Raw genomic sequence first — 13,848 nt, 5'->3', positions numbered from 1 at the left:
TAGATCTTGTTACCTTCTTATCCTCCCAGATTCTCACGATTAATCACAGTTATTTTTTTGTGTGCATTTCTCTGAAGAGTATTTGTTTCTGTTCTAGCCCATTTCAGGCTTTGCCGGCCAATTTCACAATGTCCTCTGTCCAGGTCTTGAGTCCAGCTCATTAAGAAAAGACGCAGATAGAACATTCAACATTCATTATTAGTCAGCGTGTCCTTCCAAGAAATCTGCTAACTGCTGAGTTGATGTCTGTAGTTTTTATTGGTAGTGTGTAGGCTTTTCACGCATTTTGGGTAGAGCTCAGATCAGTGAAACCATTTTCACTAAAGAGGATGTGGACCTCAGGAGTAGAGGTTAAACTGCAACCAGTCATTGTCCAACACTATCTGAAATGAAACTTGACTTCTTGGGAGAGTCCAGACGGTGATGAGGGACAAAAGCTGTGGATAATCTGAATCCTCACAAATAAGTAAAATAAACAAAATTTAAAATAAAAACAATGTGGTAAAGAAGGTATTCAGATCCTTTACCTAAGTTAAAGTGCCAAAACTGCGCTTTAGAAATAAGCTATGAAATATATACTGAGGTAGAACACTTTAGTAAAAGTACTTTTACATACGCTTAACATTAAAGTAGCCAGTACTAAATACAGTTTTGCACTTTTTCATACTTAATGAGTTTTTATTATATTTCCTGCACAGCTGTGTCCATTACTTGACACATATTTGTTGTTTTGAGGAAGTCACGAAGATGCTGATGTAACTCTTCCTCAAACTTGAAGAGAAAACTTTTATTTACTGCACACATAGCGGCACGTTTTGACAGCAGAAACAAGCTCTCTCATATTTGCCCCTATTTGGAAATACGCACCAAGCTGGCGGGAGGTGTGTTCGATTACGTTGTCGCGCTTGCCGTTGGACTGTTTGTCCACCAGAGAGCGACAAAGAGTCGAAGCTCCGCTGCCGCTCAGGAAGCCGCGAACCAACTCAAGTTGACTGCGTCAATTTAGCCGAGCTGATCAGCACGAGACCGGAAATTCATTATTGCTGTTTTCATAATAGAATCCAACATCGTTTCTTAGACGAAAATAAAGACGGATGCACTCATTTGGATAAGATAGGTGAACTATGACATTTAATTACTAATCTTCACAAAGGTGCATGAATAAAATTATTAGATTTAAGGATAAATTATATGCTACCCAGCTCTGTTTTCTGTCACTTTGCATGCAGCTAAAAAATAGTCCTGATGTGGTGGCATGACCAAAGCGATGGTGAGAGGAGTGGTTTATGCACACACGTCGATACAGACTATACTGAGCGCCTCCAAATATTAATGAATGACAATACAAAATAATACCAAATACAAAATTTCTAACTTATTTTTTTTTAGATAAAGAATGAGGAAATGTAGGCTGTGCATCATCTTCAAGTATTTCAAAGATTGAACATCACATATTCAAATTGCTCCAAATACACACTTAGACACAGACCTCCAATGGAGCTCTAACACCTCTGCGGTCTTAAAGAAGGCCCAACAGCGTCTCCACTTTCTGAGAATCCTCAGAAAAATGGACCTGAAGAAGGAGCTGCTGACCGTCTTCTACCGCTGCTCCATTGAAAGTGTGCTGACATATTGCATCGGTGTGTGGTTCTCCAGCTGCACCACAGCACACAGAAAGGCACTCCAGAGGGTCATCAACATGGCCCAAAAAATCATTGGGCATCCTCTTCCCTCCCTGAAGGACCTGTACAGCACTCGCTGTCTCAAGAGGGCACGCAGCATCCTACGGGACTGCACACACCCAGGACACCGGGTGTTTAAGCTGCTGCCGTCTGGCAGGAGGTTCAGGCTGCTGAGGTCCCGAACAAATAGACTCAAGGACAGCTTTTACAACAGGGCAATAGCCCTGATCAATGTAAATAGCTGACCTGACTGGATACCTCCCTGGACTTTTTAGGGGGAGGTAACAATGTTTAAAACGATAACAATAATATTTATATTTATAACAAGGTGCAATAATAATTAATGTGCAATAATAACAGTGTGCAATACACATACACTTCTTCTTCTTTTTTATACTAAGTTAATATACTGTGTTGTGTTGTTTGTTACGTTGTGATGTGTCATATCGTGTCGTGTTGTGTTATATGTAGTGCCGACGTAGGACAGTTTTTCCAATTTCATTGTACTACTGTACTATGTATGACTGTGCAATGACAATAAAGAGTTATCTTATCTTATCTTATCTTATCTTAAATGCATGCAGAGAGAATATAGCTGTATTGCTGATTTTAACCACCAGGAGCATTACAACCCCAAGATAATCTTTGCTGTCAGGACTTAGTATCAAAATATATAGTCAGTACTCTTTTCTGATTTTCAGTAAAAAAAAAAAAAAAAGGAAACAGTGACGATAACGTTATGGTATTACAACTTTTATCATATTATATAATGGTATTATTTTCTAAAGGCAAATTTGCATTTTCTCTTATTTTCTCACTATAATGCACATTTTTTCAAAAAGCCTCAAAATTATTTTTTGTAAGTAATGAATTTCTGATCAGTTCTTCCTGCTGGAAAAGGGTCCATGTGGTTATATAGCCTAGCCCTTAGCCAGGCTTATCCCACTTTTCGGGTGAGCTTTAATATTTTAGGTGAACCAGTCAATAGTCAGTAGCAATGTTTAAAAATCAAATAACTCTGGGCACTCTTCTTTTTCAAATAGCTAAAATGCTTTTATTCTCATAAGACTGTAAAATAACATGAAAAAAATAATTTCAGCATACAACCCATTTCATGGAAACAATGGCTGTTTGCTAGTGATATTTTCCATTTGTGCTTTTCCACCGACTGGAATCTTCCACTTGTGGTAATATACCAATAGGAATCATCAGCTTGGAAAATGTGTAGGAATCAAAAAATATGTTAACTTCTAAAAAGCTTTTAGCTGATTGAAAATGCTGCTGAAAGAGTGCTAACAAACACTGGAAAGAGAAGTCATGGTTCTCCCAATATTAGCTTCTCTTCATTTTCTCCCTTTTAAATCCTTTTTTTCCACATCGTGCCAATTTATCCTAACAGTGCTCTTTGCTCTTGCACTGCAGACTTACATGTGGCTCCTAGAGTTTCCAAAAATAGAACAGAAGACAGAGCCTTCACCTCTCCTCTGGATCCAGCTCCCAGTTTGGGCTCGGGAAAAAGACAGACCGTCTCTATTTTTAAGATTAGACCTTTTTTTCTATTTAACCTTATTAGAGGTGAACCAGGTTAGTGTAAAACATCCTTTAATTTTTCTTTCCTGTCTCTTTGCTATTCTACTTTATATTCTTTCCCCCCTCGCCCTCAGCTGGTTACATATATGGGTGCTGAACACGGTTCTCTGTTGGCATTATATTGACAGACAGCTAAGGATAGTTTGATCGCCTGCAGAGAGCATTTGTTGCCAGATGGAGGCTGTGCTGTTATTTATCGTCCCCCTAAATACAATAAGAATTTCATAAATGACTTTTCAGAATTTCTAGCTGGGATTATGCCCAACTACGATCATGTTCTTATTGTGGGAGATTTTAATATCCATGTCTGCTGTCCTGATAAACCTCTGGTGAAGGAGTTTTTAAGCCTCATTGACTCTTTTAATCTGGTCCAGTCCGTACCTGGTCCCACACATGAACACGGACACACACTAGACCTGGTCTTGTCACACAGTCTACCTGTGTCTAATGTGGAAGTGACTGACACTGCTTTCTCTGACCATATGGCTGTATTATTTGATGCTGTGTTTTCACGCACTACAGCTCAAACCGGTGCTCCTGTTCGCCGCTGTCGGATTATTAACCCTTTCACTGCTGCCCAGTTCTCAACTGCTTTTAACCAGCTGTCTATCCCCGCCGATCGTACTCCCTTGGACACAGAGAACCTCAGCTCCTGGTTTCAATCTTCTTGCCTAACCATTCTGGACTCTGTGGCACCATTAAAAACCAGGAAGCCCAAGGCTAAAACCGATCCTTGGTTTAATGACGCCACTCGGACTGTGAGGAGGGAGTGTCGTAGAGCTGAACGCAGATGGAAGAGGGACAAACTGCAGGTGTCTCTTCAAAACCTAAAGGACTGCTGGCGCCTCTATCAGGATGCAATCAAAGAGGCTAAAAGAAAATACTTCTCAAAGATCATTTCCTCCAACAGTCACAATCCACGTGTGTTATTTAAATCTATTGACTTAGTCTTAAATGCTCCACAAAGTGACTGTTTGGAGGCCTCTCATAAACTGTCTAATGATTTTATGTGTTTTTTCATTGAGAAGGTTGCAACCACGTGGGCTCTCATTTCTTCTCCTGAGTCTGACCCCTCTGTCTTGATCCCTTGCTCTGCTGTTTTTAACCAGTTTGAGCCTGTGTCTCTTTCATATTTAGAGGATGTGGTTGGCCACCTGAGGCCCTCTGGTTCCCCAAATGATCCTGTCCCACCACAATTTTTTAAGGAGATTTTTCCTAGCATAGGCCAGGCTGTTCTTAGTGTTATAAACAGCAGTTTAATATCTGGTGTAGTCCCTGCTAATTTTAAGCATGCGGTAGTACAACCCTTGCTTAAGAAACCTGCCCTGGACCACACTGTATTGGCTAACTACAGACCTATCTCCAAGTTGTCTTTTATGTCTAAAATCTTAGAGAAAATTGTACATTGCCAATTGATGGATTTTTTAAATGAGAATGGTATCCTGGAGGTCTTTCAATCAGGTTTTAAAAACTTGCATAGCACGGAGTCAGCACTCTTAAAGGTTTTTAATGATATCCTCCTTTCCTGTGACTCTGGCAATCATGTTGTTCTTGTCCTCCTTGACCTAACAGCTGCCTTTGACACTGTAGATCACAACATTTTACTGTCTCGCTTGCACCATCTTGCAGGCATTCGTGGTACTGCTTTGAAATGGTTTAGGTCTTATCTTTGCGACAGAACTTTTAGTGTTAACTTTTTAGGGTATGAGTCTTCCTCTGCCACTTTTCAGTCTGGGGTTCCGCAGGGCTCAATTTTAGGGCCTCTGCTTTTTTCATTATATTTACAGCCCCTGGGAACCATCCTCAGAAGGCATGGAATATCCCTCCACTGCTATGCTGACGACTGTCAGATCTATCTGCCTCTGAAGCAGAATGATGCCTTCTCTATTAAGCCACTTTTAGCATGTCTAGAAGACATTAAATCTTGGATGTCCCTAAACTTTCTAAGATGCAATTCCAGCAAAACTGAGGTCATTCTGTTTGGTCCTAGTGGACCTTGTGAACCCTCCGCTATTGATTTGGGACCCCTGGCAGAGTATTTTAAATCTGTTGTTACAAACCTGGGTTTTAAGATGGACAGTGATTTTAAATTAGATAGTCAAATTAGGGGTACTGTCAAGTCCAGTTTTTATCATCTAAGGCGCTTGGCAAAGATAAGACCTATTTTATCTCAGCCGCATCTTGAAACGGTAATCCATGCTTTTATTTCATGTCGTTTAGATTACTGTAATGCACTATATTGTGGAGTTAGTCAGCATCTTCTCTCTCGTCTGCAGCTGGTCCAAAATTCTGCTGCACGACTTTTAACCAGAACTCGTAAAAGAGAGCACATAACTCCCGTCCTGGCTTCACTCCATTGGCTGCCTGTATATCTTAGAGTTCATTTTAAAATTCTCATGTTTGTGTTTAAATGTTTAAATGGTCTTGCCCCAACTTACCTCTCTGAGCTTCTGCATCCTTACTCACCCCCCAGGTCTCTCAGGTCAGCTGACAAGCTGCTCCTGGAGGTACCCAGGTCCAAGAGGAAGCTCAGAGGGGACAGGGCCTTCTCTATTGCTGCTCCTAATCTGTGGAACAATCTTTCCCAGCACATTAGAGAGGCCCCTTCACTGTCCACTTTTAAAACACGTCTTAAAACTCATTTTTACTCTTTGGCTTATGACACAGTCTGACCCTGATTTTATTGTTTTAATCTAATGTGCTGATTTTATTGTTTTAAATGTGTTTATATATATATTACTTATCTTATATTATTATTACTATTTTTCTCATTTTTTTTAACATGCTCAATGTATCATGTTTGGCATGTCAAGTGTACAGCACTTTGTGTTCAGCTCGTGGCTGATCTGAAAGCGCTATATAAATAAATTGCTTGCTTGCTTGCTTGCTTGTGTCCAAAGTATATGGTACAACTGGTCTTGCTGTCTCTCTTGTTCTGTTGTTGGTCCATCAGCCACAGAAACTGATTGTTAAAACAATGGATTACTGTATTTTTTTTGTCTATCTTTGATGTTTTTTCATGTTTCTTCCAATCACGGAGGACTCTGGAATGGGGGAAAACCTGATTCCTCTCCCTGCTCTGGTTCCACCTTTCAACAAATAAGTATTCAGACTACAAACACCACTACACACTGTTGTGTTTTCAGAGAACTGCATGGGAGTATGTTGGAAAAATACCTACTCAAACAGACACAACCACAAAACGATACCCCTTCCTGACTCTTCGGTCCGTCCGAAGGAGTCTTCCTGTTAAAAGGGAGTTCTTCCTGCACACCAGGAAGAACTGTAGTATTTTAGGGTCTTCATAAATAATATTATGAACAGCATTAACATAAACAATTTAATTGTTTCTGTGGTACTGGTGACATAACCACCTGAGCCCTATGGTCCTGTTTTGGATGCATGGGATGCAACAGGTCTATGCAGAGCAGAATGATGAGGTGTATAAGGTGCAGAAAACCCAAATGTAATGTTCTCCTCTGAGGGTGAAGGGACACAGGAAGTAGCAGTAGAGCATTTTTTCCCTTTATAGACAGGTTAGCAGTGAAGACTAGACAGGGAACAGAGTAAGAGACACAGCAAAGAACTGGGGTCAAACTTCAACCTTGTTTTAACTATAGGACATATGAGTACCTGCTCAACCAGTGAGCTAAACTGGTGCCCAAATATGGGACATTTAAAATCTCTGCCAGACTGCTTCCAAACAGCAGCAGAGACAAAAAAAACCCCCCAAACAAAACATTGTGACACTGTAGCCAAAGTGCTTGCTCACAGGGGGTCATATGATTGTTGGGTTTTTCTCTGTATGTATTATTGTAGGGTCTACCTTACAATATAAAGCTCCTTGCGGCTATTGTTGTTGTGATTTGGCGCTGTATAAATAAAACTGAATTGAACTGAATTGAATCCTGGAAACATTCTTTCTCAAATAATTTTTAATGGAAATATAGCTGAGTATAATATCATTTAACTCATGCAAATACTCCAGTCAGTTTGTTCTTACCATTGCATGAACTGGCATCTTGTTTAAAAAATGTATATAAAACCAACTTTATGCACTTAGTTGGCTGGTCAGGGAAAAAATGCTAAGGCAGTGCTTAGGCTAAATAAATGGCCGTTTAATAGAAAACCAAAGGTTGCAACTTTTTCTTTTTTGAACGTAGACAATGTCAAAGCTTTTATTGTGAAAATCGCAAAAGGAAGTGGCATGTCGTAGCTCAACTGGCTTGTTTATAGGAGCGCAGAGCGCGGTAGCTGTCAGAGAGAGGGAGGGAGAGAGAAAGAGAGATAGAGTGAACACCCACCCAGGCTTCCTCGGCTCTTTATATCAAACCCTCCGTCACTCGGCGCCTCCTAAAAGGCACTTCTCCGCTCCACCGGCCGTCTCGCTGTTGGGCGGACCTGCACTTTTTTTACGCACATTCAGCCCGAACTAACCGCGAATCTTCGGAGTTCATTAACAAGAAGAAGCGAGAGACAGGGGAGAGACATGGCCACGACAACCTGTACGCGATTCACAGATGAATATCAGCTGTACGAGGAGCTGGGGAAGTGAGTATCTGTCGCTGTTTCTCTGTCAAAATTGACGTATTTATTATTTTAGTTGTGCATGTTTGCGGTACAGCTGTCTGCTAGAAAGTGTAGTGTAGTTGAAATGTAGGAGGAGGGCAGGTTTCCAGGCAGTGCAGAGCTGAGCGAGTCTGCAGGCCAGCAGTGTTGAGCGTGTGCGCGCTCTGATGGTGCGCGTGTGTGTGCGCCTTTTCGGGGATGACAGCTCTCAAAGTACACCCCCCCTCTCTCTGTTTAAGCTCACCAAGTGTTTTGTTTGTTTCCTGATCATCACGAGAAACGGACGTCAGAGGCAACAATATTTGCAAAAACGTTGCAACGTTTTTGACGAGTTCGCTCGTTTCACGGTGAAACACGGAGAAACGTGGGGTGTCAGCAGAGTCCTGTGGTGTAACCATTTGAACCACAGATGAAAAGAAGACATCTGCGGTTTATGGAAAGTGCAGTTGCACGCTTTTTTTTTCTTTTTTGAAGACGGAGAGTCGAAGTTTACAGAGAAAAACTAAGGGTTTCACATATGACAGTTGCGGGTATGACCAAATATCAAATTCCTGTCTTCTGCAAAGCTATGCAATAAATATCCGATCAGAAAACCCTTTAAGACTGCATCTCGATTGACCATTTTGTCCTGTTTTATTGCATTGGTTTGAAGTGTGTGTGCTTTACTAACCTTTATATGAACAAACAGCCTTTTTTCCCTAGAAGACATTTTTTTTGCAGCACTATGGTGGCAGATTACACCAGCTAAGATATTCTGCAGTGCAGCAGCAAGCAAAAAAAAAAAAAAAAATACTGTAGGAAAAAACAATCATATGGCAGTGCATATGCAAAATATATTCTAGGTACTATTGTTGTTGTGGAAAGTTTTGATACCATAGGGAATTAAAAGTACTAAATACGGAAACTGAACTCATATTGTTTCATTATTTGTGTAACTAAATACTTCTGTGTATAATAACAGATGGAGGGAAGGGAATAGGTATGTAATATGTCTGAACCTAATCTTTGAACATGACACACGGTGTGTAGTGTGTAGCCCTTAAAAGGGCTGGGCAGTTCATTAAATGTTATTTTAAGTTATGGTTGTGGTGTCCCGTAATTATAAAAAAACAAATTATTCGTGATTTAAAAAAAAAATACAAATTCATTGTTTTGCATCGATGCTCTCATTTTCTAGTCATTTAATGACCCAACACACACTTTCCTGTCCAGCAGTGGCTGTTGCTTCTTCCCAGAAGCATGTTTAGTTTAGTTGTTATGTATCAATTTTGTTATATTTTCGTATTTAATTGGAATTCTACACACCAGCCACTTTGTTAGGTACACTTGTTCACCTGCCCAAATGTTTAATCAGCCAATCACATGGCAGCTACTTGAATTACGCTTGAAGTTGAAACTGGGCATAGTCACCTCTAGGGTTTACAGAAGATGGTCCGAATAAGAGAAAATATCTAGTGAACGGGATTCCTCTGGATGAAAATGCTTTGTTGATGCCTGAGGGCAGAAGAGAATGAACAAGTGCTTTTGAGTTGACAGAAAGGCTACAGCAACTCAAATGACCGCTTGTTACAACCTCTGAACCTTGGAACGCACAACATGTTGGACTCGAAGTAGATGGGCAGACACAGAGTTCCAGTCTAACCAGCTAAGAAGAGGAAACTGAGGCTACAGTTCACAACTGACTGGAAAACTTCTGGCTGGTCTGATGAGTCTCAGTTTCTCTTGTAACATTCAGACGTTAGGTTTAGAATTTGGTGTAAACAACATGGAAGCATGGATCCATCCCGACTCATATTAACAGTTCAGTAATTGTGTAATGGAGCAGGGGCATATTTTCTTGGCATACTCTGGGCACCTTAGTACCATCTGAGCATCCTTTAAATGCCACAGGCTATCTGAGTATTGTTGCTGACCACTTCCACCACTCTGGGACCACAGTGTACCCATCTTCTGACAGCTGCTTCCAGCAGGATGGTGCACCATGTCAGTGCAGCTCAGATAATTTCAAACTGCTTTCTTGAATGTGACGATGAGCTGAGTGTGGTCAAATGGCCTCCACAGCCACCAGATCAGAATCCAAGATAGCTCCATTGGGATGTGGTGGAGCGGGGGATTTGCATCATTGATGTCCACCTGTGATGCCACCGTGACCAAAATATCTGAGGACTGTTTCCACCACCTTGTCTAATCTATGCCACCAAGAATTAAGGCAGTTCTGAAGGCTGAAGGGATTCAATTTGGTTAATCAGTACTCATTTTAAATAATCACAATTTAATCACGATGATTATGAGAGATAAAAAAAATTAATATAGAGGCAAACAAAACTTTTGGTGATTTCATTACAGTAGGTGATCTACACTTGGCACGGGGCAAAGGAGTAAAGGGGACAATTTCAAATCATCCTTCTGTGTCTATTGTTTACTTTGTTGCTGCAGCCCGTCATGCATCTTGTACTGGCATTATTTGATTATCATTCATATCACTCGTTATGTACTGCTAGCTTGATTTGCCTAATGCTGTTTATTCAGCCACCACAGTGATGACAACTTCAATGAGAACACAGAAACAGCCAAGTTATCTGGAGTGAAGTGCAGTTAATGTTGTGTTAGCTTTGTGGCTCTGACAGAATAGAGACTGAACTATGCTGTCATTGAGGAACACTGGAAAAGACCCTAGTGCAGGGCTGTCAAACATAAGGCCTGGGGACCAGAATTGGTCGGACAAAGACTTTAATTATTATTATTATTATTATTTTTTTACAATAGATCCACAGGTAAAAACAAAACTGCATTTCTTTCATTTAAGTGGTGCTGACAGATTTATTTAATTTACTACAGCAGCATTTCTTTATGATGTTGAAAAATTGAGATGTGCTGTTGAAATTGCACTTCGTTTTCTTATGTTAAGATCTCTCAGTGAATAAATGTTTAGTTAATCTTCTTTACACAGACAGAAAGGGGAGTTTCACTGGTCTGGCCCACTTACGATCAAAGTGGGCTGTATGTGGCCCTCGATGTAAAATGAGTTTGACGTCCCTGCTCTAATGTAATCCACCTCCGTGTTCCAAAGATTATATAATGAAAGATATTTTTCTTTAAGTTTTATTAGCTGTTGCATGATGATGTATAAACATGGAAATCGTGTTTTTCTTGGACTTTGTTGGCTTGAATCTTTAATCTATTTAAAAACAATGGAAAACGAGCCATGTTAAAGTATTCTTTTAATCTATTACGTGTTGTCCTAGATTTATATTATTTACAGGCCTGTGGAAAGATAGCATGATTATTCATAGGTGCGGAGAGACTTTTTAAACATGACGGCATAGTACTATTTTGTACATTTGGAGTGTTAACAGGTGTTTGTGACAGCTCATTTGATGTCTCTCTTCAAAGGCTGGTAAAATACGCACCTAATATGCAAATATGTCAAGAAAAAGTCAAGATTCATTGAAGGATTAATAAAAGGAACTGAAAAGATGCGTCACTAGAAGCCTTTGATTTTGAATATTTACATTCAGTCCTTGCTAACTTAACTGCCATCTTTTTGAGCCAGTTTTATCTGTGATTGATAATGAGAAACAGAAAGTTAGATAAAAAGCATATCTGGTATTTTACCATATCGTGGTGATGATGGGTTTTACAAAGCACACTTAATGCAGGGACTTGTAGCAGAGAGGTAAATTAGTGATTAGTTTATATGAATATTTTTAAGTCATGAATCTAGGTCGCCATTTCAATTTCATGCACTGCAACTGCTGTGAAGCTAATCTAGCCACGGCTGCCATCCATAGTGAAGTGCAATCTATGAATTCTTCAGAGTCTTCACTTACAGGAGGGGAGTGTATATACTCAAGTCCTGTTTCCTTGGTGGGTTATTGTTATTGAGCGAGCAGAAATAGACAGAGTCATCGTCTATGTGACTGACTGCTTGTAGAAGACACGGGGCTCAGACTAATTTACAACACTGCATCCTTCCCATTCTCTTTTCATCCCATAAGTAATAAATACTGTTCGCAGGGATCATTATGCCAGCGTAGCTCCAATGCCTCCTGAACCCTATGAGATTTCATTCTATGGTGCCGGCTGTTGATTTGGAAAAGAAAAAAGACATTACAAAGACTGTAACTTATCAAATGCATTGGTTTCGCTGTGTTGAGATAAATCTCAACTTCTACCAGAAACTACCGGCTTTGAAGCTCTGGGTGCATGAGGGACTAAGCTGCACCCCCCGGTATGCAAAAAGCTTTTTCTGTAGGCCCATCTTATTATTCACCCAGGCACCTAAAGCTTGGAGGAAGGAGTGCAGGTGTGAGTGGCTTGGCATCCTTACGGTAACACTCTCTGGAACTTTGTAATACTAATCCAACATCTGAGGAGAGCTAATGATTGTGTGCTCACTCTCTGCTGGTGTCACTTTCTTAGCAGGACTTGTGACATTTAAGCTCGGTCCTTTTGCTTTAGTGTGCTTAGCCCGTTTGTTACAAATATTGCCAGGCTTGTTTTAATAGAAACACCACAGCACCGATTGAGGTGTGCTGAACACTGGCTCCTGGTTAGATAATGCTTCTGTGTTTGTTCTTGCACAGAAGTAATGCACATCATTGCTTAAATTGGTCAAATTGATCTCAATTAGAACACAGATAACAAGCTAAACAGCTTGAAGAACAATAACGTGAACAATCGCAGAGGCTTGAGTGTAGCTTGTGTTTGTCCTTCTGCTGCACAGCTGCTAAAAAGAAGTCTGTAACAGCACAAAGGCTTTTGAAAGACTTTTGAAGACTTTTTAAACAAATTTTTTGTTGTTTGTCTCAGTTAGGCTTGAAACCTAAGTATAGATTTACACATCATACAGTATTTAATTCTTCCACATCAGAGGGAGACTGTAACAGCATACCAGAAGCTCAAACTTATCCAGTTACAAAACCCTTCACTTCTGCAGGCACCAGTGTTTTTCCCTCAAAAATAGTTTAGGCATGTTTAAATCTCTCCATGTCAACTTTCTGGATGTCAGACCACAGTCGTGATTCATGACCTGTTACCCCATTTAACCGTCTATGTGTGTTAAAGCATATTTAGTCCAGACGTTAGATACTTACCTCATGGAGTATGAACTTTCCAAGCACAGCTGTGGAGTTTGGTGTCAGTAGCATATGTGTTTGTTTGTGTGTGTGACTAGTGAGTTTTTTGCTTCAGGCGAGTTGATTCTTTATCAGAATTCTGATTGACAGTAATGACCTTGACGTTGGGGCATTAAATGCACTTCAGCTTGTTGTTGAAAAAGTGATGAAATGCCCTTTGTATTCTAGAGTTTGTGCCTTTTATATAGAAGTTTACCCCAGTGTCAGGTCAGCTGGCCTTCACCTTTGGCACTGACTTTGTTGGCTGTCTGTAACTATCCCAGTGTGAAGGCTGACTAGTGGCACCATTCAACATCAGACTGTTTCACACCCAACTAAATCAAAACCAAGGCTGGACAGGACTGTGTAGTCTTGTCCAGCCTTGGTTTGTATAAGTATATTCAAACATTTGTTTTTGGTTGAGCGTTTATTGAAATTAATGGTTATATTTTGCAGAAATGCATCGATGTAATAGCAAAATTTGGCTTTGGACACTAAAACGAAGGTTTAGATGAGTTGGCAGTAATTCAGCTTTCATTCAGTTTAATTTGATTTATATAACTCCAAATCACAACAACAGTTGTCTAAAGGCACTTTATATTATAAGGTAAAGACCCTTCAATAACACAATACAGTATTATGATTTGATTTTGTGTTTGACTAAACGTGCCTAAACAATACTGAACTTTTGAATCTGGTATGTCAAATATATTGTGTGTTAATTTATACTGGTGGATCTAAAAGGAAAAAAACAAATTCTAAACATCTGTGACGGCGCAGTGAAAAACATTCAGGTATTGGGGCGACATGTGCTGTCCTACAGATGGTCGTTCTCTTTTTCGCTCTCTCTCATTTTTAAAATGTATTATCATTAGTTTTGAGGGGAATAT

The 13,848-nt window shown here is 40.1% G+C and overlaps 1 protein-coding gene across 36 annotated transcripts in view; it reads left to right on the top strand.

Moving 5' to 3' along the window:
- Positions 1-7,515: 7,515 nt before the first annotated feature.
- The window catches only part of camk2b1 (calcium/calmodulin-dependent protein kinase (CaM kinase) II beta 1), a 77,564-nt gene continuing 71,231 nt past the window's right edge, over positions 7,516-13,848 (top strand). For all 36 annotated transcript variants that reach the window (XM_026186711.2, XM_026186708.2, XM_080309433.1 and 33 more), the window contains exon 1: positions 7,516-7,823. In XM_026186711.2, the coding sequence (XP_026042496.1) occupies positions 7,762-7,823 (62 nt within the window). In that variant the 5' untranslated portion in view covers positions 7,516-7,761. The remainder of the gene's footprint in view (positions 7,824-13,848) is intronic.

Source organism: Astatotilapia calliptera, chromosome 12 (genome assembly GCF_964374335.1).
Source record: "Astatotilapia calliptera chromosome 12, fAstCal68.1, whole genome shotgun sequence".
NCBI lineage: Eukaryota > Metazoa > Chordata > Actinopteri > Cichliformes > Cichlidae > Astatotilapia > Astatotilapia calliptera.
Note: the sequence above shows the minus strand (reverse complement) of the source record. Positions and strands in the feature narration are given on the sequence as shown.